At 41.4% G+C, this 25,999-nt stretch overlaps 2 protein-coding genes across 11 annotated transcripts in view; one reads left to right on the plus strand and one right to left on the minus strand.

Annotated features, from left to right (window-relative positions):
• DCDC1 (doublecortin domain containing 1) overlaps positions 1–6,954 on the minus strand; it is a 250,032-nt gene extending 243,078 nt beyond the window's left edge. For 6 of the 7 annotated variants that reach the window (XR_014218616.1, XM_082218872.1, XM_082218870.1 and 3 more), the window contains exon 1: positions 6,855–6,954. Coding sequence is in view for 5 of the 7 variants with exons in the window: in XM_082218872.1 (XP_082074998.1) it covers positions 6,855–6,902 (48 nt within the window). In the remaining 2 variants the exon portion in view is untranslated. Of the gene's footprint in view, positions 1–556; positions 628–6,854 lie in introns of those variants that run through there. The other variant, XM_082218871.1, reaches the window with a different exon arrangement.
• Positions 6,908–25,999, plus strand: part of DNAJC24 (DnaJ heat shock protein family (Hsp40) member C24) — a 50,682-nt gene continuing 31,590 nt past the window's right edge. The window contains exons 1-3 of one of the 4 annotated variants that reach the window (XM_082213207.1): positions 7,024–7,228; positions 10,612–10,750; positions 12,364–12,484. In XM_082213207.1, the coding sequence (XP_082069333.1) occupies positions 12,377–12,484 (108 nt within the window). In that variant the 5' untranslated portion in view covers positions 7,024–7,228; positions 10,612–10,750; positions 12,364–12,376. The other 3 variants (XM_082213205.1, XM_082213204.1, XM_082213206.1) reach the window with 3 other exon arrangements.

Below are 25,999 nucleotides of genomic sequence, written 5' to 3' on the forward strand. Positions count from 1 at the left end.
GGGCAGGGAGCTCAGCTACCCACTCTTTCACTAGACAGAAAGGGGAGCTCTCATCAGTGGAGTAATGCTAGCATCATTCTTTGGGTGGAGGCTGGTGGAGCTGTTCTGGGTGTGGCACAGGAAGACCTCCATCCCACTCAACCCCCACCCTGTGTGCTGCAATGGGGAGTTGTGTTGCACCATAAGGATACTACTTTAGTGTCCTGAATCCCTGGCCTACCTAGCAGTGAATCAGTATGTTGAGTCCCTGGTCTGGGGTCAAGCCACATGTCCAAAGCCCCACAGAGATCCAGGAGCACCCAAACTGAGCCCCATCAACATGGACAGTTGAGCAGACACATCACCTCAGCTCTGCTGCCCTTTTGTACTTTGAATGCTGACTGCAGCCTCTGGGCTTGATGAGGCATGTGACCCTCAGTTGTTCTGAGCCTACTCCAGCTGAGGAATCAAACATCTCCTCTCAGAACTAGTGAGCCCCACCTGGCCAGCAAGGGAGCTGGGTTGTGGGCCTTGCCTGCCTCAGCTTTGCCTATTGCTCCCATGACTCAGAGCCTACCTTGTTCGTGGAGACAGGGCCCCCTCTGGCTCTGGTGATGGGTCCTGCTGCTCTGGTTCCTGTGCACTGATCCACATCCCTTCGTCATCCTCAGTCACCCTGTGGCTACTTCCTACACCAACCTTCCCTTCCCCATCCCCACCTTGTCCCAGTGTGTCCCAGTCCCAGCTACACCCCTTGCCAGGATCCTCTTCCTCCTCCCCATTGTCCTGCCAGTTCATGACATTTAGGTTTCCATTAGGAGGAACTAGTGGGTTTTTGCAGGTTAGTATATTCTCTACTGTGGGACGCAGGTGGCGCTGTGGGTTAAACCACAGAGCCTAGGACTTGCTGATCAGAAGGTCGGCGGTTCAAATCCCTGCGACAGGGTGCGCTCCTGTTGCTCGGTCCCTGCTGCCAACCTAGCAGTTCGAAAGCACGTCAAAGTGCAAGTAGATAAATAGGTGCTGCTCCAGCGGGAAGGTAAACGGTGTTTCCGTGCGCTGCTCTGGTTTGCCAGAAGCGGCTTAGTCATGCTGGCCACATGACCTGGAAACTGTAAGCCGGCTCCCTTGGCCAATAAAGCAAGATGAGTGCCGCAACCCCAGAGTTGGTCATGCCTGGACCTAATGGTGAGGGGTCCCTTTACCTTTATATTCTCTACTAATTCATATCTCACAGGGTAGTTTACATAGCATAAAGAAAAATTAATTTCAACACTATTAGAACCAATAATATTTTACTATAAGCAGCAACTATTTAATAAGATTAATATTTTCTTTACCAATTAAACTTTGTTAATATAAATGTGAGGGGTGGGTGAATAAAATCAGGCACCTGTGGTAAAAAAGCACCTTCATTCTTTTTAAATTTTGCATTTCATTTATTTCCCATTGCTAAGTACCACTTATATAAGACAATAAATATTCTCCTTGGAAGCAGAGCCACATGTAAAAATAATTTTCCATTTTTCTTTTGAATGTGAACCTTCCAGCAATACCTCTAATTTTCTCTTAAATCATCTCTCAATCATCTTAAGGTTCTAGCAGATAAACATTGATAAATGTTTGATACTAAATCATTTGAATGGTTATCATCTTTATACAAACTCATAAAGTTACTGTATGATGGAGATTGCAATCCTAAACACACATACCTAGGAGTAAGCCCCATTGAAACCAACTGAACTTACTTCTGAGTAGGCAAGTATAAAATTCTACTATAAGGTTACCATTTCTAACGTTATTCCACACAGCAACTATATTATTTTGTAAACACACAATTAATCCATTCCATGGTTCAAAATTATTGGCATATATTTAATTGGTGATTTCTACTTTTAAACAGCAAACTTAGGTTTTTATCCATGCAATGCTTCATGAAATTTATGTTGTAATATCAATTTTAATTTACCGTTATATATAAATGCAAGCAAGTTTAAAACAATTATTACTAAAATAATAAAATAATAGCCTACTGCTAAACTGACTTAACATCTGATTAATGTTGCATCTTGAATTCAGGTTAAGAAGTAGATGTTTTAATGGAAAATATATAGATAAATTGGCACTGTTGACAACGGCACAAACCAAACCATACTATCTTTTGAATTATCATATCTGACTGAATTTCCTCTTTTTGCTCTTAATTCACCTGCAGCACATTAGACAAGGTAATAATTTATGATAATCATATGAAAATATACAATTAATATTCATCACCTCTAGTTTCTCATCACTTTAGATAATCAGTAATGCAGAGTGAAAATGCTGTCAGATTTCTAATTGCTTTGTAATGGGCCTGAAATAGGGAAATCATTAAAGACAAACAATCTGTCACTTGTCTGTTACTTTAACTATCTATCACTAAAAAAGAAACTCATTAAAGAAATTGCTAATGAGCTACAAAAGACTGCACTGAATGTGTCCTGCAATGTATTTTAAACAATACAGTATCTGCCTAAATAATTCCCTAGACACCGTATACATTTTTGTGGACTTAGGAAACATGTATCGCTCATGCAGCTTGATTTTATTATGATAGTTTCGCACTTAACATGTAAATAATTCACATTATTTTCAATGTGACTTACTTCCACATGGCATCTACTGACCTGAGATTCATGTGTACAGATGCACCCCGTTACTTCTATAGAAAGCTGCTCTCTGTGCATATGGGCAACATAGATTGATAGTTTTGAGTCTTCCTGTCTCAATACTTCCTTGCCCTTCGGTCAGGGGATTCCTATTTATCAAATAAATTTACTAGGGAACCTCCACATAATTTATGATCAGGGCAGGCAGATCTGGTACTATTATTACTGCTATTAATACTTTCACTAACTATTTACTGTATTTAGCATCATCCCTGTGTAAAGGGATAAAATGGAAGTGACATAGTTAGTGTTTAGAAGGTTTACAATAATCAAATAATTGAGTTGTCATCACTTTAGCCAAACCAGCAACCACCACATAAAAGAGGGAGTTGTCAGCCAAATCAGGGTAACACTGAGGTTGACCCTGAGAGTGTGTGTGTGTATACACACACATACCTTTAGAACAACCCCTAAGGTGGAACATCCCACCCCCAAAATAAATAAAAAAACCCAGCCCAGTGAGCACTTAACATGTATAGTGCCCTCAGAATACTGACTGTTGAGAAGCAGGGGAGAATTCTGAAAACTGGATTGACAGAAAAAAATTGAATGGTTTGGTTGGAAATGTAGGAGGAGGCAGAGACACAGATATAAACAGTAAAGAGAGAACCATTTCATTGTCTGTAAAGGCAATTTCTTGGTACACATTGAGAAGTTATTTTGAAATATTCCCAGGGACAGAAGTGCTTAACTGCCATAAAAATCAATGGAGAAATCCAAATAACATTAAACAATTTGTCTGTTGGTGGCTTGATCTTACAAAAATAATGAAGTAGTTTAAAAGCTTTCTTTTTATTGTATTTTAAAAGATGAGATCAACGTAATAGTTTTGCAATCCCAATAATTTATCTGAAACCTGGATAACTTTACTTTAAAAAATTAAAAAATTGTCCAGTACACTTAAGAGACTAACTAAGTTGGTTCTGGGTATAAGCTTTTGTATGCATGCACACCTTTTCAGGTACACTGAAGCAGAAGTCACCAGACCCTTATATATAGTAGGAGGGTGGGGTGGGGTTTTTCTCTGAAGGGTCGTAGGAGATGGGTGATTGACTCTTTTCTCTAAAAGTATGAATCGGGGGGGGGGGGAATCCATCTGCAGTAATTTATATATAAAGCTAATGTTTTATGAGCAAGTCATCATCATCATCATCATGTTATTATTTATGCTCTGCCCATCTGGCTGGGTTTCCCCAACCACTCTGGGCAGCTTACTGCACATAAAAAATGGTAAAACATCAAACATTAAAAGCTTCCTTAAACAGGGCTGCCTTTGGATGTCTTCTAAAAGTCAGATAGTTGTTTATTTCCTTGACATCTGATGGGAGGGAGTTCCACAGGGTGGGTGCTACTACCGAGAAGGCCCTCAGCCTGATTCCCTGTGACCTCACTTCTCACAGAGGGAACCACCAGAAGGCCCTCGGAGCTGGACCTCAGTGTCCAGGTTAAACAATGGGAGTGGAGACATTCCTTCAGGTATACTGGGCTGAGGCCATTTAGGGCTTTAAAGGTCAACACCAATACTTTGATTGTGCTTGGAAACATACTGGGAGTCAATGTAGGTCTTTCAGGACCAGTGTTATATGGCTTGGAGGCCACTCCCAGTCACCAGTCTAGCTGCTGCATTCTGGATTAGTTGTAGTTTCCAAGTCACCTTCAAAGGTAGCCCCACATAGAGCACGTTGCAGTAGTCCAAGCGGGAGATAACTAGAGCATACATCTCTCTGGTGAGACAGTCTGCGGGCAGGTAGGGTTTTAGCCTGCGTAACGGATTGAGCTAGTAGACTGCTGCCCTGGGCACAGAATTGACCTGCGCCTCCATGGACAGCTAGCTGTAAGTCTAAAATGACTCCCAGGCTGCGCACCTGATCCTTCAGGGTCACAGTTATCCCATTCAGGACCAGGGAATCTTCCACATATGCCTGCCCCCTGAAACCCCAAAACAGTACTTCTGTCTTGTCAGGATTCAGCCTCACTCCATTAGCTGCCATCCATCCTCCAACCACCTCCAGACACTCATACAGGACACTTGCTGCCTTCACTGATTCTGATTTAAAAGAGAGGTAGAGCTGGGTATCATCTACATACTGATGAACACCCAGCCCAAACCCCCTGATGATCTCTCTCAGTGGCTTCATATAGATGTTAAAAAGCATGGGGGAGAGGACGGTACCCTGAGGCACCCCACAAGTGAGAGCCCAGGAGTCTGAACACTCATCACCCAACACCACTTTCTGGACACAGCCCAGAAGAAAGGAGCGGAACCACCATATAACAGTGCCCCCAGCTCCTCTAGACGGTCCAGAAAGATGTCATGGTTGGTGGTACCAAAGGCTGCTGAGAGATCCAGCAGAACTAGGAAGCAGTTCTGTGTGTCAAACATATGGTAAAGATTATTGGAAACAGTGGGGAAAAGGTTTTCTGGAAAATGATTTGTGACCAACATAACATGTGACAATTCACTGACAGACACCCACAAATAAATGTCTCAGAAGCAAGACCCTGTGTATATGACACTTGACTATGCATACCCAAGCTGCAGGTCAGCATCAAGTCCATGTGGGAAGTTGTACTGCCCACAGGAATATACACTTGGCTGTGGCAACACCCTAATGATTTGTTTCTTTTCACCCCAATGTTTATCATCATTTGCAGGGAAGACAAATGTCACAGAAATCTCATCTTAAAAGGGGATTTCATACTAATGAATATCATTTTGCATCACCTGGCCAACCAATTTCCCAGTCTCAAATTCAACATTAACAACATTTTGAACTGACACCAGTACTTCAGTGGCTGTTTCTGCTTCATCACCTTTTTAAAAATATAATCACATTTCCCATAGGGACAGTATTCACTGTGTTTGCGGTGTTTACTTTAAATTATGTTAAAAATCAATTTACTGTTTGTAAATTAAGTCTGCCTTCAACCTCTGCTCCTGAGGTGAATGTTTGTATCTCTAGATCAGCCCTTGGGTGAATCTTGGCCCTCCAGACTTCTTCATTTGGCCTGTGAGGTCATTTTGAGCAAGCCATGACCACTCACTCTACACCTGATGTCATACAGGTAAGGGCAGGGCTTGCCCAAAGCCCATTTGTGCAGCTCCCAAAGTGCCCAACACCCAGATGTTTGTCAGGACACTTTGAAGAACTGTGCAAATAAAGGACCCAGCACAAAGCAGGACAACTTCACCTTCACATCAGCTAATACGAAGGGAGAGCAATCCTCCAGGCAGCATTCCCATACTCAGCACTAAACAGGATTGCTGCCCACATGAATCCTGCCTAGCTGCTTTCATTAACAAACTAAATGGCTCTTAATATACGTAGAACTGTATCAAGGATAAACGTCTTCCATTTCCACCTTCACCAGGGTCTCACTGGGGCTACTCTCTTCCAAGCCTAGTTCATCATTTGCCCAATCAGAATGCTAGTGACAAAAGAAAAGTTGTATTAGTAGATGTGACAGTAGATGTGACAGTATCAAATTGACGAGGGAGGGAAATTGGCATTTACACATTTGCACTCTGAGCCTTTATTTACACAGAAGTCTGATTCATTGTGTGTTGATTGATCATAAAGGGTAGTGTTCAACGTTCAGAGTAGACCCATTGAAATCAACAAAGGTGACCAAGTTAGGTCCATTCATTGCAGTGGGTCTATTCTGAATAAAACTTGGCTGAATAGCAACCAAAGAAGGCCCCAGTCTACGCCCTTAACTAGAACTAACTTATGACAAAAAAAGAAAAAAGTTTTGCTCTACTTTTCTAAACCCAGAACTCTTGCTATTTTAAACTGAGGTAGCTCAGGAAAAAACAGGGGCATTCCCATCTCCGCCCCTCCCCCGCCCCTAGTTTCCATATGTTCCTTATCTTAGGGTTTAGGAATTGCCTCCCCCCCCCCCAGCAATTTATATGGAATGCGACTCCATACTAATTTCTCCTCCAGCGTCTCCGGATTGGGGATAAGGGTGCTGAAAACAGGCAATATTTAGCACCCGCTTAGAGCCGTTGCTCGAAGAAGCAAGAAAATGCTAAGCGAAGCTTCCCTTAAATTTTCTTTGCAAGAGATAAAGCTAAGTCTGCAGGGGAGGAGGAGGAGAAGAGAGGCTCTCGAATCTACCCAAACGAAGAATTAAGTAGCGTGAAGACAAACGCTCACTCACAAAGCGCCGCAGCTTCTCCATCTGCTCCGAGCGGCCTTCGGTCGCCATGACGACGGCGTCGCTCCTGAGCCGGGCTCGCTTTCCTCCGTGTGCGTCGACATGTGGGGCCGGGTAGGAAACAGGGATAGCATCCGGAACGTTGCTTACAACGAAGCGCTATGAGGTTAGTCGACCGTTCTTCCTGCTTTATACGCAACACGGCAAGTTCTCGCCCTCTCTCCCTCCCGCCCTCGAGGATTATCTGGCGGCCTGGTGCACAGATCCACGGAGCCGGATGCGGCCACTGGTTGCTTCCCCGCTTCTAGTTGCTGCTTCGTGAGGCGTTTCGCTCGACGAGGCCCGGCATCGCTTGCCACTCGGGGAATGGCAGTTGGGTGAGTTTAGGCATGCACGGTCTTCTCGCTCCAGGAAGGGCTCCCCTGCCGCGTGCCGCTGAGGCCCTTGTTCCGGCAATGCCAGCCAAAGAGTCAGTGAAATTAGAGTCCGTGAAATTATTATTATTATTGTTTACGAAGGAGAGACGCTTCGCCTTCTCAGATATGTGCCCTGCCCTACTACTCTGCTGTGTGAAATTCCGGTTTGTGTGTGTTATTGCAGGCCCGTAGGTGGCCTAAATGTTCCGGTGGGGGACACCAAAAAAAGGAGGGGAGGCAGCTTATCCCTATCAACACATTATTGTTTTACTTGTATTCGTTGAGGCTATATTATATTACTGTTACCAGCACAGGCCCTGCGGCAGCGGGAAACCAGGTTGGAGGGGAACTATTTATGAGGCTGCCAGAGCACATGCTTGCGCTGCCTTCCTCTCTATTCTTCCCCTCTTAACCTTCATCCATCCTCTAGTTCCTTCTCAGCCCTATCCCTTTGCTCTTCCTCAGCCTCTCTTAGCCCCATTCACTTCTTGTTCTCTCCAGCCACTCCTTTGGATATGTTTTGTTTTTATGTTGTAAACCACCCCGTGATTTTCAGATGAAGGGTGGTATATACCGTATTTTTCGTCCTATAGGACACACTTTTCCCCCTCCAAAAATGAAGGGGAAATGTGTGTGCGTGCTATGGGGCGAATGCAGGCTTCAGGAAGCTATCCGCAAGCCGTGGGAGAGCTTGCCTGCACCCAGAAGCTTGGGGCGTGCTGAGCTCAGCACGCCCCAGGCTTCCGGCTTCGCGCAGCTTTCCCACGGCTTGCGGATAGCAGCCTATTCTGGGGGCTGGGGTCAGGGGAAGCTCGGGCTTCCCCCGCCCCAGCCCCGCACCTGGGGGGGGGGGAAATAAAAATGTTTTTCTTTATTTCCCCCCCCCAAAAAAAACTAGGTGCGTCCTATGGGACTAAAAATACGGTAAATTTAAGCAGGTCTGAATAATGATGATATATTTTCACTACTCATTTTTCTACTGTTTCAATTCTTTTCACCTGTCTCCACCATCTCACTTATTTCCCCACTTATTTCCAGCCACGGGCCCTTCCTTCCACACTTTCTCACTGCCTACAAATAAAACTATAACAGTGCTTATTGTCTTTTCCCATCTCCCTGATGAAGATTTATTGACCTGATTTTAACTTTTTCCCTCATAGGGAGACCAACATTATGATTGTCTAATCTCATTACTTAACTTTGTAAGCAACTCTGCATACTTTCTTAGACTGATCATTTTTCCATCAGTTGTATAGTATGCAAAATAAAAAGATTCATGCTCCAGAACAGTGGTGTTTGCCAAGGTTTATGAAGCACTGTGTTTTGTTCACAGGTTAACGAAAATTGTGGGTAGCATCCTGCTACCCACAATGGTAACGAGATACATAATGAAGCTCACAAGCAGGTTTTAGAACCAATAATGCCTTAACGTTTTTTTTCTCCATCAGCATATTTTGGTCTGCCTCTGAATAAGCTAAGCTTGTGAAGGCTAACAGTAATGGTTTTTGGTCTCAAAACCTGCTTTGTCTAATCACCTTTAACAGGGTGTGTAAACCAGTTGCCAACACCATACAACATGCTATGTGAAAAGTCCTTTATAACAATCGCCCAAAACTGAACTAATTTCTTTTGTCTTGATTAAGCAGTGTGATCCTGTCTCTACTCAGAAGTAAGTTCCATTAATTACCAGTGGGTATAGTTCTGCAGTCTTAATTTCCTTGTTGCTCCCGTCACTTCCTGTTCTCGTTGAGAGTTGCCATTTAGGTACCAGGACTATGACAGATGTGGAGATCAAATGTCTCTTCCCATCTCTATGCCACACCTGCTTGGTACCAGTCACAATATTTCAGCTGGAAATAGGGAGAGCCAAACTATTGTGATTCTTTGTTTTTTCCTGTTCTATTTGTCCACAACTAAGTGTGCTTTAAAAAGTAGGGAGTTAATAGGATACCCACTGCCTCACTGATGTGACTGAGAGGACTGTAGCTCACTTGTCAGAAAGACTTGGAACACAAGAGATATGCTTAAGTTGGAGACATTAACAACAGAAAAGGGCTTTATAAATCTCCCAATCACTCTATGAAGTCCTCACATTTCACTCATCAAATGACATTGAACACACATGGCTATTAATAAATAGGCAGCTGCCCTGAGACCTGTGTCCTTTTTTGCCTCTCCTGGGCAGATTCATCCAGTGAGATATGGTCCTTCAGATAGCCTGGACCCAAACTGTATATGGCTTTATAGGTCATAACCAGGACATTGAATTATGTCCAGAAATGGTCTGGTACCCAGTGGAGCTGTTGTAATAAGGAGTTTCTGTTCTCTCTGCACCTGGCTCTGGTTAGCAGTCTGGCCACAGCATCTTGGACCTGCTGAAGTTTCTGAACACTTTCCAGAGGTAGCCCTACATAGCCCGTTATTAACACCAAACACTTGTTTAGCACTGAAACAGCTTCCTCAGATTTAGATGGAAAGGAGAGATAGAGTTGGGTGTCATCCACATCTTGGTGGCACTGAACCCCCCAAACTCCTTATCAACTGTATGCCCTTGTATTTACTTGGCAAAGGTATAATAGAAGTGGAAGGAATTGGGCTGAGAGGTTGTGCTTCTTCAGGTGTATGTCTCCACCACCCACCAAAGCTTTGTACACAATTGCAGGAATGATTTCCCTTCCCTTGCCCCTGGCTCCAGGCTTGGGTTGCCGTTCTGGGAAGCAGCATTATATAAGGGACAAGACTTCACCCCTTCAGGTCCTAGACCCCACAAAATTTTGGTTGCCTACAAAGGACAGCTGAAATGTGTGGAGGGCTACCCAGATTCCATTTTGATACAGGACAACACACATGTTGTTCCCTTTCTTTTAAAATTCTATGAGTACAGTAGAAACTGGAGACAGTGCTACCAATGCTTCTGTCCCATCACTGGATGTATTATCCCAGAGTGACACTATACATTGGAACCTCTGTTTTCGAACATAATCCGTTCCGGAAGACCATTTGACTTCTGAAACATTCAAAAACTGGAAACTGAAAGCGGAAGCCTCAGTACAACAGGGAAACTCAAAACGAAAGCTGCATCGCACGTTCGGCTTCCGAAAATCATTCAAAAACCGAAGCAGTTACTTTTGGGTTTTCTCTGTTCGAAGGCCAAAGTGTTCGTCGGAGACGTTCGAAAACTGAGGTTCCACTGTACTGCTATTGAATAATATCATTAGGGTTTTTTGAGGAGGGGTATTGAAGTCCAAATATATTTTCAAAGCTCTTTGAAGGACCAGTTGCTTACCAAGCATTTCTTACCCCGTCCTTCAATGCACTTCATGAAAATGTGTTTTCCTTAACAGTTCAGAAAGCCCATGTCAGGTTGAGGAAATGACTTCTGCAAGGGCCATGAAGTATCTCCATTGCTGCGAGAGTCATGGATATTTATTCCCGTCTTCCAGTTCCTTGGATCGTTGTCTCCTTGGCCCTGGATTTTCTCTGGTATATAGTTAATGAGAAGCTGTCATTATCATGTCAGCACATTACAAAGGCTTTCTCTTTCTCTGCTGTTCATTAATGTAATGAGCTGTTAGCCATTGCCTGACACTGATTGCATTTTGTGCTTGTACTGAGGGGAGGCATCAGGATTGCCATTATCCTAGATTGGAAGATAGTTCTGTTTGCTTTTCAGTATTTTGTTCCCTTTTTTTTGGAAGCTGGGAAAGTTTGTTCAAGGCTGTAATTCCAAGTGGTACTAGTCAACAAGTAATGCTGCAATCTCTTGCATGCTTCCTAAGGAGTAAATACCATTGAATTCAGTAGGATTAGTACTTGGTAATATACACCATCTAGAGTTCTTTTACCAGAAAAGTGTTTAATGTCTAGGATCCAAAGAGCTACTTTAGTCACTTCTATTGCTAGCCCTTTTAAAACTACTCCCCATTTTCAAAATCATTTCAGGTTCAAAATTAGAAGTTACTGTTCAAGAAACACAATTCCAAAGACAAGTTCAAAACTAGAAATTACTGTTCAAGAAACACAAGTCCAAAATAGTGCAAGTTCTTCAATCACAGCTAATGCACTGTAATATAAATATTTTAAAAAACTTTATTTGTTTGTTTGTTTGTTTCAGTACTTCATTACAGTTTTTTCTCCCACATATAAAAATCAGATGTAGTGAACTTAAATGCCGGATTTTAAAAAGTTTATTTTGTATATTACTTGTTAGGTGTTTTTTCCAGGCTCTGCAATACTTCTGCCAATTAGTTTGGGAGTATTGTCTTCAGTAATATGAGGATTATAAGTTTTTGATGCAGTTCTTCACAAGGTTCGAAATTGGCAGGGCACCAGGCACATTTTGCACATAAAGATTCTTCATTTGCAAGCACCTCAAAAGGTCTGGATGCCATTTTTTGAATCTGGCTGACACTCAAGGATTACTGAAATGTATGTGCTTTAAAGCGTCAAAGTATATGTTAAGGGTAGACAATATGTTAAGGAGTTCAACAATAAAGTGTAGAGTGTTTTGAAAACTGAAGTATGTTACCATTATTTTTATCGTGCACACCAAATTAAACACATATTAACAATTTCTGTTAAAAATGTGGTATTAACAATGTGTCATGTGAATTGTGTATTAGTTCATGCCTATCAAAATAATAAATAAAAAGTGTTGCTGACCCCTGTAATGGTGACAAACATCCTGTTTGGGTGCCCACAACCAGCCATTTAGCGCCTAGCTTTTGTATCCCAGTTTCTAACACTGGTTTTTCGTCTATTTACCCTGCTCTAGCTTAACAAATTTCAATGGAAGTGCTCACAAAGCTAGTTAGATAAAATGAGATGCCACAATTCAAATAATTGTTCTTTTGAGAAAATGTGAATCTTGATTTTCATTAGATGCTTGCCCAGAGTCCTTGATAGATACATATATCTCAGTGCTTATTAGAAAGAATTCTTGTACTCCTTTAAGGCAAAAGCCATAATTTTCATTTTAGCTATTGTATTACCAGTCCTGAGTTCAAGGCCTCAGTTTTTTGCTTGCATTTATGCATTATAAAAATAATTTTTAAAACATGATTGCCTTCTAATTTTTGTTCTTTTCATTAAAACAGATGCTAGAATGCAATGACTTTTGAAGAGTTGCCAAACAAGGACTGGTATAGCATTCTGGGTGCAGAACCATCAGACAGTTTGATAGAACTGAAGAGGAAATATCAAAAGCTTATATTATTGGTAAGTTTATTTCATGCCTCTTGAAAGACAAAATAAATAAAAATAACATTTGATTGATAAGTGTTGCATAAACAGGGTCCAATGTAGTATCATGTGTGCAAGTAGATTATTAGATAAAACTGAAACTGGTTTCTCTTCTTCCTTAAATAACCCTGACACTTTGTAGCATTCCCCAGCATTCTGAAAATATAAAAGAATCTGGTTTCTGGGTTTTTTTATCATGTGAAATGAAAACGGGGCAAAAGAATTCTCTTCAAACTTATAAATAATTCTTTATCTTAATTAAAGAAAATGCCTGACCTTCCCTTCTGAATTGTGGCAGCATGAAATGAATCAATCAGTGTTTGTGACTTTACAATTTGCTACCATGGAAGCAATTATAATGTCACTAGCACCAGACTGGCATCACTGGATAAACTGAGCATGAGGCACTGCCTGAAAAAAAGGCTTTTTTCTCTTTAAAAGTATATTAAGCTGCAATAATGGTATTAAAAGATAAGTATGTGAAAATTTATTAAGTTTGGATGTATGTTGTATTTGTAGAATGTCTTTGTTTGTGAGTTTCTGTAGTATCTGTACTGTAGTGTTTTTAATATAGACCCAATGGTATATATTGTAAAGGTGTATTAGATGAGACGGAGTATAGACGTGTTCTATATGTTGCTGCTACTATAGTGTTCCCATCAGTGTTACTGATGTAAAGGGAAAGAACTATTATAGCACGTGAGGGATGAAGAGTACTGTGGTTTCTGTATCCTATCTGACCCTGTCATGTCTGCTGGTATAATTTGACAATCCCTCACTGGTTTGAGGCTGTCTTCCCATCTCAGATTGCTTATGGGTACTGGTGAGGAAGGAAATGCTGTCACGGTATAGTCTATGAACCAGACAGGGTGGGTGGTGCAATAAGTAGTTCCAAAAAAACTGTCATACCTGTGAACTAGAATGGTAAACCAATTCTATAAATGCATGCTGGACATCCCAGATACAATTCTGTGCCATATTGTAGAGGACTCTCTCCTGAAGGTGTGGGAATATGATTTGAGGTAGCCAAAAGCTTGGTCATTCAGCATAATTTTAGAACATCAGACTTCACTTCCTCTTTCGTAGTCCTCAAGAGCCCTATTAAGCATTCTCTTCACATGATGAAACTGAAAGCAGGAACATGCTAGGTAGCTCTGAATGCTTTGCCACTGTTGCCGCCACTGCCGCCCTGCATGCATTGGGAAGCTTGCCATAGTCATGGAGACTCTCCACATGATTTTATTATCAGGGCACTAAATCCTGTCTGGAGCTTCCACAAGTACAGCAGGCTTCACTCTACAGATATCTGCCCTGGAGGGTGATGAGGCAACACTGGAGGGGACAGAAGTACCGTGATTTTCGCTCCATAAGACACACTTTTTCCTCCTAAAAAGTAAGGGGAAATGTCTGTGCGTCTTATGGAGCGAATGTGTGGTCCCTGGCCCAGCATAGCTGGGGACTTTGGTTCCTGGAGCGGCGGGGGTGTGGCATGTCGCCCGTGCGAGCGTCCCCCGCCTGCGTGAGGGGGTGGGGAGAGGCGAGGCGGGGGAAGAGGGCTTTAGAACACTCTTTAGAGTTCCCTCCGTCAGAGGGGCTCTGCGACTTGCATGAGAGCAGCCAAGAGCCAGTGCAGACTTTCTCCCTTGCGCGCTCTGTCAAATTGGGACGGGGAACTCCTGCCAAGCAATATATTTGCCTCTTACACCGAGGTTTAGCTGCCAGATGCCCATGTGTGTCTGAGGGAGACGTTGCCCAGAAGCACAGTGGTACCTCGGGTTACAGACGCTTCAGGTTACAGACTCCGCTAACCCAGAAATAGTACCTCGGGTTAAGAACTTTGCTTCAGGATGAGAACAGAAATTGCATGGCTACAGCGGGAGGCCCCATTAGCTAAAGTGGTACCTCAGGTTAATTGCAGTTTCGGGTTAAGAACGGACCTCCAGAATGAATTAAGTTCTTAACCCGAGGTACCACTGTAGAAGAAACGGGTCTTTTTATCCCTTGGATGTGCAAGCAAGGCTGCCAGGCAACACTTTTGGGTTTTGTTTGCAAGGCGAGGCGGCAAATTTCACGTTTGCTCTGTTTTTATTTTGCATTTTTATGTTGTGATCTTCGGGTGGAGGACAGTATACAAATTAACAACAACAATGCCTGATCTAGACAAGCTCTCTCTCTCTCTCGCTCTCTCTCTCTCTCTCTCTCCACCCCCCTCCCCATGCGTCCTCTCTCCCGGGGAGCGGCTGTAGTTGCAGCAGGTGTTTGCTGTGGTTTTATGCCAGGCCAGAGAGAGAGAGAGAGAGCCAGAGCCAAGTAACATCTGAGCAAACATTGCCCAGGGAGATAGATGTTGCGGCTGGAGGATGAGGCTCATTGAAAAGAGTGGCAGCGGCTGTACTAAAAGGGAAAGCCGATGAGTTCAGTTTCGCTGCTGCTGCCTTTGGAGGCAGGCTGACTGAACTGCAGGCGCTATCCCGTTGCCAAGGCTCCAGCGGGAGAAGGTGCATCTTATGGAGCGAAAAATATGGCCCTTATCACACCCTCACTCTCCACTTGCACAATTCTAATTGTGTGAGGAGGAGAATACCTGTATGGGACTAATGTTAACAACAAACTTCAATAAATCTGTTCACCATGCTCACCAGGATGAGTGTGGTGTTATCCATTAGCCAGCTATGATTTAACTTAATGTTTTATCTCATAAACACTCATACTTAAACCTGCTTATTGCAAAAGATTTTTGTGGTGTTGACTGTCATCCTTTAAGGAAATGATATCTTGTAAAACACTTAAAACACTATTTTGTCCCATACTCGTGATCACTTTCCTGAGTCCTGATGAGTTTTCTGCTTTTGAGGCACCCTACTGTGGTACATCTTGTTGGGTCTGGCTGTCCATTTGTGACATCTGAAATCAGGGTTATGTTGATTTCATTCTATAGTTAGGGCATGGTTATTTGCTGGTTCTGTCTTAATTTTTTTCTTCAAGTTTCATAATCCTCTTACTTTAACAAGTGCAATTAGTGTTTTGTATGTGAATTGGTGGGTCTAATTTTTAAAACCCTCACTGATTTATTTAGTTATTTACTTACTTACATTTTCTGTAACTTCCTCTTTTAAGTGAACATTTTGTTTGGGATCTTCTAGCTTAAGAAAATTCATTACAAATGAATATATTTGTCATACATTCTTTTAATTTATTAGCTAGTTTTGAGAACGAAGAACCAAGAGGAAGGGACACATATTTAATATTATCCTAACTCTCATTCTTTAATGTTGACCATAGATCATTGGGCCTAAGTTACTAGTGTATAGTCGTTGTTGGTTTATCTATCTACCAGCCAAACCTCCAAAAAATTGTTCACACATTTGCTTCAGCAAAAAAGAAAATGTACATGTGTTAGCATATGAACATTTTTACTGGTCACTGACTTAAGAATAGAGACACACCAGGATGAAAAGGTCTTTCTGTGTGCTAAACTACACTTCAAACCATATTTGTTGACCCTTTTGTTCCTTGAAACCTCCCTTCTACTTCCAAACAAGTGGCTTTTAAAACTTAAATTGCCATAATGGCCAGTTCTGAAATAACAAAGTTGGAGTACTTGAGTTTTCCTAAAACCAGGGTCTGTCTGACAGCAGGATTGTTGTTCAAGTTGATAGCCTGTCTGTTTGAAAGTAATAGACAGGGAGAACTTAGGGGTGTTACGGTCACATGTACATGCATCTTAGCACAGCTGGTAGATCTAAAATTAAGCCTGCCAGCTTTGGCAGTGGTTAGTGCCCATTGTGATTGGGTTAAATTGTGTGATTTATTTTCTTAAACTAATGGTACAGAAGTATAGAACAAATTTACTTGAGTGTATTCTAAAGGTGAATGATAGATGCCAATTATAGGGGATAATATTTGAAAGATGCAAAGCTTTAATATCTACCACATTTAAAATGCAGTTCACTCTTTGGATATTAACTTAGTTCAGATATGTGCCTTCTAGCAGACCTCTAACCAAAGATAGAATATAAAATTCATGAAAGAAACTGTGCATGTTTCTTCCTCTTTTGATATTTGCCTTCTGTGTGATTAAGGCTACAGTCCTATTCACTTACCTATGTATAAGTCTCATTGAATTCAGCAGGGCTTGCGTATGAATAGACCTACTGTATTTTTCCGTGCATAAGACGAGCTTTTTTGACCCAAAAATGAGGTTCAAAATTTAGGGTCGTCTTATACACGGGTAGTGCTGAGGGGGGACAGGCGAATGTTTTTTTGGCGTGAGCCTGAGATTGTAAGCGGCGATGGGCTGCTTGATTGTTGGGGGGAGGGATGCAAAAAATTGCTCACACTGGAACACAGCACACAACTGCTTGCAACTTTTAAGGTCAAGTTAATAGCTTCTTAAGAGCTATTAAAGATATAATAACTTTGGTCCAGGTTGTATTAAAGTTCTACTGATCCCTTATTGCCTGGCCTGATTAGAGATATTTGGGCTATACTTTGGCCACCTCATGAAAAGAGAAGACTCCCTGGAAAAGACCCTGATGTTGGGAAAGACTGAGGGCACAAGGAGAAGGGGACGACAGAGGATGAGATGGTTGGACAGTGTTTTCAAAGCTATGAACATGGGTTTGACCAAGCTGCAGGAGGCAGTGGAAGATAGGAGTGCCTGGTGTGCTCTGGTCCATGGGGTCACAAAGAGTCGGACACGACTGAGCGACTAAACAACAAGTATTTGTTGGTGATCCCCCATGGCTCATATGCACTGCTTGGAACTACAAGACACCATGCATTCAGTGTTGTGGGCGCAAGCCTGTAGATACCCTTTCCAAATGATAATATGCAGGCACTGACATTGCTGAACTTCAGGACCCTAATAAAATCTTTCTTTCTTTCTTTCTTTCTTTCTTTCTTTCTTTCTTTCTTTCTTTCCTTCTTTCCTTCTTTCTTTCTTTCGTGAGGACTTGTCATTGTTCTATTCTCTCTCTGATGTATTATTATGTACACCACCAAGAAATATTGATGATTAAGTGGCTTATAAATATCTTAAATAAGAGTTGCACAGGTTCCAAGAAGCTCAGGCAACATCTTTACCTGGGGATTGGAGTTGCTTCTCACCTCTTAACATAGGATTTTCAGCCCTGCCTTCTGACATAGAAGCACAAGAGTTAACTCTTTCTGGCTACCCTCTCTTCACTCAGACATAATGAATGGAAAGCTGTTCTTAGGTCTAATTTTCCTTTTTTCATCTACTTCTTTAATAGCTTAAAATTTGCAATTTATTAACTGCAGCTCAGCCCTGATATTGATGGACCTTTTCACCTGTGCCATGGACAAAAATGTTGTCTAAGACCGCTTCTTTATATCTTTGTAAGTGAAGGACTTACATTTGCATTTGAAAAGAGACTTTCCTCAAAGGCCATTGGTATTCTGAGAGTTTGTTTACATCAAAATGTGTATGTGTATTGACTGAGGAATGTGTGTGCATTATCTGTCCAACAAAGCTAATTTTTCTGAAGTAGTAGCATAGTTAGCTTTGTGTTCAATAGAGAATTCTTTTTATTGCAAAAACACACGGCAGAATTTCATGACTGACATTTTTTTTTCAGGGTTGCCAGCTGTCTCCACTTTTTATCATCATAACTTCATGGTTTTAATTAATAGTTAATCATTGAAACGTTTCCAGTTTTCACCACCATTTTGAGGACTTCTTCCATTTTACATTTAATGATTTTCCCCCAGTTTCATGGAATAAGAAATGTTTTATTATAAATGTGTTCAGTATGTATCATGGAGCCAAAGTGGGATCTCCACTGGATCTTTTGAGCATGCAGGAGGGACATTGCGTGCTTTTAAATGGTCAGTGATCACCTGCAAAAATGTTTGCGTGCAAGCCATTCATCTCCAAATATTACACTTTTCATTAATTAGGTAATGTTCTATGAAATGCATGAGTGCAGACATGCTTTGTCTTATGCAGCAGTGCTCCCAAGCCCGTGCTGGGGCTGGAGGAGAGCTTCCTACCCCAGTGGCACAGTGGAGATGCTAGACCTTCCTATCTACTGGCTGGTCTGCTTGTGTGTGGTGAGTGCATTGGGCACAACAACTTTGGCCAGGTCTAGCACTGCTCTATGGCCCTTGGAAAGGTGCCAAACCCTCCAGGTAGAAAAAAGTTAGCCACCTGTGACTTAGAGACTTTTAAAGTATTTGTGGGAAGGAAACTATGTTTCATTTTATATGGGGATATGTTGGGCTGTGCTGAGAATAGTAGGTCAGCAGATCTCAGTAGTTCAGTTTAATAGGACAGTTGTGAATCATTTCTGTAGCATTGTTAACATTTTGTTATTGGTTTATATAACTACTTACCCTCATATTAGCCTTGTGAGATAGGATATTTTGCATTTGGACTGAGGAGAGAGAAGAAGGTTTACTGAAATTGCTACTTTGGGGGAAAGACACTTCCTCAATGTTTACACTTCCCCATCCCCAGATTATTTTAAGAGAGAGAGATGCAGCAATCCCAGAATACAAAGCTATTATTTCCATTTTACAGAAGGATACGGTAATTTATGCTAAGCTCAAGGCCACCTAGTAAGTTCAGGGTAAATGTGGACTTGAACTTTAGAGCTGGGGAACCAAAGTCCAGCAAATGATTACTAGCAAAATCTCTCTCTCTCTCTCTCTCTCTCTCTCTCTCTCTCTCTCTCTCTCTCATTATTCTCTTGTTTTTAATCCTCAGTTCTTTCCTTTTTGACCTCGTTTTGATCATAATGTGGAATTGCTTTAATGCTGCACAACATCAAATATTTTATTGTTGTTGACATGTCAGAGCATTTCGTTATAGGGAGGCATATATGTTTGCTAGTGTGTTTATAGCCACCCTTCATCATAACATATTTTAAGGCAGGATAGAATGCCAAAAACTCAATCAACTAAAATGATCACAAATAACAATAAGAGCAGGTAAAAGACACAATTAAAGCCCAGAGATTTAAAATATGTTTTTAAGGCACAGTGCAGGCTAACAAGTTCCAGATAATAAGCCATAGGAGTAGTCCCCAACTACATACTCACTCTTTCAAGGGAAGTGCAACCCAGTCACAAACTATGCCTTCCCAATTTCCAGGTCTGAGAACCTCCAATCCATAGAACTTTCCCCACTGAAAGTCAACACACACCCCACTACAATTTGTCCCCCCCTTTTTTTTTTAAAAAAAGTCATATTTAAAACTTGAGGTAAAACTTGAGCTTAAAAGAGTAAAGCTGATGTTTTAAGTGAGGAAAACCCCTCCCCTGCAAAGTGGTCTCCATTGGGTCTGGATTCCATCCTTCATGGATGTTTCGCAGTCCTTCACTGCAAGAAGTAAAGTAACAGGGAACCAGGCAGAGGGCCTTCTCAGCAGTGGCGCCCTCCCTGTGGAATGCCCTCCCATCAGATGTCAACAAATTAAAGAACCATGCAACTTTTAGAAGACATCTGAAGGCGGCCCTGTGTCAGGAATTTTTTAATGTTTGACATTTTATTATTATTTATATTTTTCTGGAAGCCACCCAGAGTAGCTGGGGAAACCCAGCCAGATGGGTGGGGTATAAATAATAAAATTGTTGTTTGTTTGTTGTTGTTGTTACTGTTATTATTTTCTAAACACACCAGGCAGGGCACACACCCTCGATGTAGTTTGTACCACTATCAATATGAGGGATAGATTGAAGATAAGGGTCTGACCATTATCTGGTTAAGTTTGAACTGATGATGGCAATTCCCCCCTGTAAGTGTTGTGGGCCCGTTTAGATGATCCACCCTCAGAGACTGATGAATTTGTAGTGTCCTTGAAATACCTGAGAGATTTTCCAGTGGAAAAGTCAGCAATGCTGTTAATTGTACCTACTATGTGTACAGCTGCACTGAAGCCCAAACAGGTTTTATGTCTAGAGGTGTATGTGTATTTAAATGAGTTCAGAACCTCACTGAGGCAGTAGTCATAACTTGTAGGTTGGTGATGTGAACTCAGAGAGATCAGATTTAAAAACTGAGTCCATAAGAAGACTAAAAGGTCATTTTGTGATCATTAGAACATGCATAGATGAACCTGGCAGTTTGGTTGTGTTTTTTAACCCTTTTCTAAGCACCTCTTCATACGTTGAGAAATTAGTTAGTTTTTTCCATATAACACCTATCTGTCAAAATAGCAACTGTACCACTATGTAACTACCCACAGAGCGATTTCTGATTATATGCACATGTTTGCTAATTTTCTGCATATTTTTTATTGTTGCTGCAATTGAAATGCTTTGCTTTTGTTCATCTGCAGAGTTTGTGGTCCCTACTTCCTAGCTTGTATATTTGAAAGAATGTATGTTTATGCTTGTCTAAGGGAAACATCTGGGTGGGAGAAATTATAAATCTGAAAGCATTAATTAAAAAGATGATAACCAAATGAAATAAATAGGTCCACTGGTATTGCTCTGTTTTATAAATAGTGTGGAGGAAACTCAGTGCCTTTGGAAGTATTATTTGAGCATGCATTAGGTGGCAGTAGTGTGTTGTATTTGATGAGAACTCTTTGTCCCTGGTTTTGTTTTGTTTTTACTTTATGTCCTAATGCAGTGTAAAAATGGATGAAACATTATGTCTCAATTATTTATAATGTTCTAATTGTTCATAATATATGCCTTATTTCTTTAAAATATGTGATTTTGAAATTTATAAATTGTTTTGTGACAGTGTTAATAATGACTTTTAAATAATAATTTACTGCACATTGCTGTACTTGCAGTTTGAATGGACATAAGGGTGACTGAAAATAATGCTGTTTTAAACATACTTTAAAGGATTGCCCTGAGAAATGTGTAGATATGATTCTCTCCCTTGAGTCCAAATGCAAAATTTCCACATGTATGTGTAAACTCTTTTTATTAAACAACTAGAGAAGGTGATTGTGTCCTGCTAATTAGAAGTGTGTCACACTTAGGGTTAATTTCTTTTACAATTAGTCAAAGCTAACTAATATTGCATGCAGTCTTTGTTTCTCCCTCCTTTTTCCTTTTTACTCCTTTTCCTTTCTCCTTTAGACTATTTTTAAATATCCAATCGAGTCTTTTGACACTATTTTATTCTTTTCAGCTATATCCATGCTCCTAATATTGTGTACTAGTTATGTTCTTTTAGTTAGTTTGATAAGAGGGGTATGATTTAGTCTCAAGGAGATGTTTATAGAGACTAGGTAGATGTAATTAACCTTTCAGCAAAATGTTTTTAACGTTGACGTCAAATCTTGAACAGGGACAGTTAACTTGTGACCTTTTGGGGTATTCTTTTGCTTCTGCGTGTCTCACAGGTAAAGGAGCTAAGGGAATTCAAAGCTGGTACAGCAATGTCATTAATTTGGCAGAATGATCAATTAATAGAAGAAAAGCATGAAAGCGTTGACAGAACATGCTACCTAATTAGTACCTGATGAACCATGTAGGCCACAGAGCAAAGAGTGCACTGTTGCTTCAGGCTAGCTGTTGTACAAGACCTTTTATGTGCAAGTCATTAAGTCTGTATAGTAGCTAAAGAAAAACACTTCAAATGGATTTTGCTTGGCTGAGGAACTGGTCTTGTGAAGTGTTGAGAAGCCCCCACTGATTTTGCTGGGAACTGGCTAGTTGGTGCTTTACCTCGCTCTCAGACCTGTAATATTGAGCCTCTCCAACTTTATAAGCACAAATGCTTGCTTGCTTGCTCTGCCTCAGGTTAACTGGGTGTACTAAAGGATATGTTTGCACCCTACACTATGATTTACAACTCAATCTTTACCGTGCCTATTCAGAAGTAAGTCCTGTTGGATTCAATAGGGCTTACTCCCAGGCAAGTCAGTTTACAATTGCAACCTGAATCTTATTTTAAAGCACATTATGCCACTAGCAACGGGCACACCATAACAAAGGGGGCGGGGGTTCAACTTTTTAATTTATACTTGTGAAGCATGACATAAGAACATGTATTTGGATCGTGACCCCTCCACCTCCATCACTCATCCCTGTCACTGTGCATATAACAATTATTTGCGTCATTTGCTGTTCTGGTTTTGTTTAATCTAGGTTTTAATTTTTAGTCACCGGCCAATTGTAGGTTCCCCCCTCCTGTAGGTTAGAGATGTATGTATTTCAGTGTTTTTCTTGTCAGTCCCGGAGGTTATTCCAAAGGGTGGAATAAAAATACATTTTTTTCTCAAAAATGTTCCTTGAGCTCCACTCTCAGAATGGAAGGGGAGACTATTTTTTTGCTGATTTCCTCTTCCTGCCTGCAGACTCCAGAATATCTGCTCTGGAAAATTGGAGAGTCTCCAGAACAGTGGGAAGGGCAGAGGAGGAGGAAGGGGATTGGCCAAAATCCCTTGCCCTTCTTTGAACAGGAGATTCCATGAGTAGAAGATAACAATTTAAATAATTTTATTATTTGTATCCCACCCATCTGACTGGGTTGCCCCAGCCACTCTCAGCGGCTTCTCTGGATACAACCCTGAAATTCACAGAAGGGCAACTCTGGATCTAAGCCATTATAAATATATAAGCCAAGGTATCAGTGCAGCCTTGCTAGAAACTGTTGTTATTGCAGAGTCCTGTGCACAACGGAATGACGAACAGTACGTGCCACATGCTTAAAGTTGCTTTATTCTCAGTTCAGTATTGAGAAATTACAAACATGCATCTTGCCTCTGCGGGAGCAGAGAAGCAACCGTTCTTCTCCTCGGAATAACGAACACCGAGAGAACAGTGAAAAACAGGAAACCAGTGTACGTCACATCCAGCTTCCCATTCCCATGGGAAAACCCAACAGTACTCTGACTGTGGAATGTAAACATTGTCTTGTGACAAGCACTTCGCTGCACAGTGAAGAGAGCTGAAACTAACATCCTCCCCCTTTCTGTGAACATCACTGGGCAGCGTGTTCGTACAATATCAGTACAAACCCAACTTCTGTACATAGGTACAGTGTTGATCCCTTGATACAATCTTGGACAATACATCAGCAGGAATTTCATTACCTGGCATATAGGACACCGTTACGAGTCCCTTCTGAATATGTTCCCTAGCATGTTGCACCTTCAACTGCAAGTGCTTCGTGCTTTGCTTACAACCTTCCGAATTCAGCAAAGCCAAACATGCTTTGTTGTCCTGGTAAACCTGGATTGGACATTTGACAGGAATTTTCATGTCTTTGCACAATTGTAACAACCATTCACAATCCTTAAGTGAATAAGACAGTGCATTCAGTTCAGCTTCACAAGTACTTAAGCTAATTGTTGTTTGCTTCTTGCATGACCAATCAAATAGACCCTGATTGTACATGTAGCAAACTCCAGACGTACTTTTCCTGTCTGTAGTGTCACTTCCAAAACTTGCATCTGCAAAAATTTCAAGACCACCAGACTTCTGATTGTTAAATCTCAGTCTGTAATGCATAGTGCCTTTCAAATAGCGTGCTATGCGTTTCAGAGCTTTCCAATCCTTAACAGTAGGATTGTTAACTTGTCTGCTTAGCAAATTACAGCTAACAGCAATGTCAGGTCTTGAACATCTGGCAATGAAGTTTAGCTTGCCTAGCACACTTCTGTACAGTGTAGTGTCAGAAAATGCTTCTTCAGTGTCTTCTACCTGATAACCTGTTGTCATCGGTGTGTCTACAGGGTTAGCATCCATCAGGTTCAGTTTGCTTAACACATCAGCAATTTTCCGTGACTGGTGTACTAGAATGTTACCACTTTGATCTCTCTCTATTTCCAGAGATAGGTAGTTGTTTACCTCACCAAGATCTTTCATGTCAAAGTGCTCTTTCAGTTGAGCTAGGGCGTTATTGTACATTGTGACATCTTTCCAAAAGAATAAAATATCATCAACATAAAACAAACAATACAGTTTCTTTTGCCCTTCCTCTTTGACAAATACACATGGATCAGCTTTCCCTTGCTGAAAACCTAGAGAAAACAATGCTTCAGTGAGTTTAGTGTGCCAACACCGTGCACTCTGTTTGAGACCATAAAGGGACTTCTTTAGAGCACAAACAAATCCCTGTTTTACCTGTACGCCATCAGGTGGAAGCATATAAAGTGATTCACCTAGAGATCCGTACAAAAACGCTGTATTCACATCGTGGTAACTAATGTGTAGATTCTCCTCTGCAGCTAGCTTGAGCATAAGCCTTATGCTCTCATATCTCACTGTGGGTGAGTAGGTCTCGTGATAGTCTTCACCTGGTACCTGTGCAAAACCTCTGGCTACCAATCTGGCTTTGTGTCTGACTATCCTGCCATTTTGATCAGTCTTCGCTTTGAAGACCCATTTGCTTCCAAGCAGTTTCATTCCTGGAACTACTGGAACTAGCTCCCAAGTTTTGTTCTTTTCTAAGGAATCAAGCTCAACCTTCATTGCATTTAACCATGGCTCAGCTTCCTTAGAATCCAAATCCTGGATTTCTTGGAAACTTGAAGGTTCAAATACCTTCTTGGAGCTTTTAACAGCTGCTACTGCTGTCTTAGCAAATTCATCAGCAAATCTCTTTGGAGGTCTGCCTTTTGTGGCTCTTTGTGACCTGTGAATTAGCCTTTGGTCTTCAACACTCTCCTCTTCCTTCTTAGGAGAAAAGTGACCTATTGTGAACAATGGTTCTTCCAATTCCTGATCAGAGCTTTCAGAGGGTCGCATAGAGGCTTTCGCACTCTTGAAATCCTCTGAAGTATCCGATTCAGTTTCAGCCTCAGAATCAGAACCTTCATCAGTGGGTGTGGGTTGCTGTTGCTTATCCTCAGTCTCATCACTGTCATCAGGATAACATTGAAAAATTCCCACATTCTCCCCCCACTTGGCATTGTACTCAACACTTCTTGTGAGCCTAATTGTCTTAGAGTCAGTCATCATTATTCTGTAAGAACCTTTCTGATAACCTAGAAAGATACCATGCAATCCACGTTTGCCTAATTTGGAGCTTTGTGGTGAGTGAATCCACATGTCAGAACCAAAAATTTTCATGTGTTTGATGTATGGTTTCTTGCCAAACATCTTCTCATACGGGGTACAACCAATCGCTGAAGATAACCTGCGATTGTAACTGTAAACAAAACACGAGAGAGCTTCGGCCCAATAACTCTCTGGAAGATTGGCATCATGCAGCAAGGTTTTTAATCCTTGAAGCAATGTTTGATTTGCCCTTTCGCAAAGTCCATTCTGCCATGGCGAGCGAGGACTGGACAAATCGTGTTGAATTCCTTTCTCAGTCAGAAAAGCTTCAAACTGCTGAGAAGTGAATTCTCCCCCGCGATCTGTGAAAAGAATTTTTATCTTCTTACCATGCACATTTTCCAACCAAGCACAGAATTCCTTGAACCTTGGAAAAGCCTCTGATTTCTGCTTGAGATTGTACACATAAATATACCTGGAAAATGCATCAATGAGAACCATGAAGAACCTATTTGCACCCAAAGAGGGTGATAGTGGACCAACTAAATCAGCATGAAC

The sequence above is a fragment of the Podarcis vaucheri genome (assembly GCF_965113315.1).
Source record: "Podarcis vaucheri genome assembly, chromosome: 1".
NCBI lineage: Eukaryota > Metazoa > Chordata > Lepidosauria > Squamata > Lacertidae > Podarcis > Podarcis vaucheri.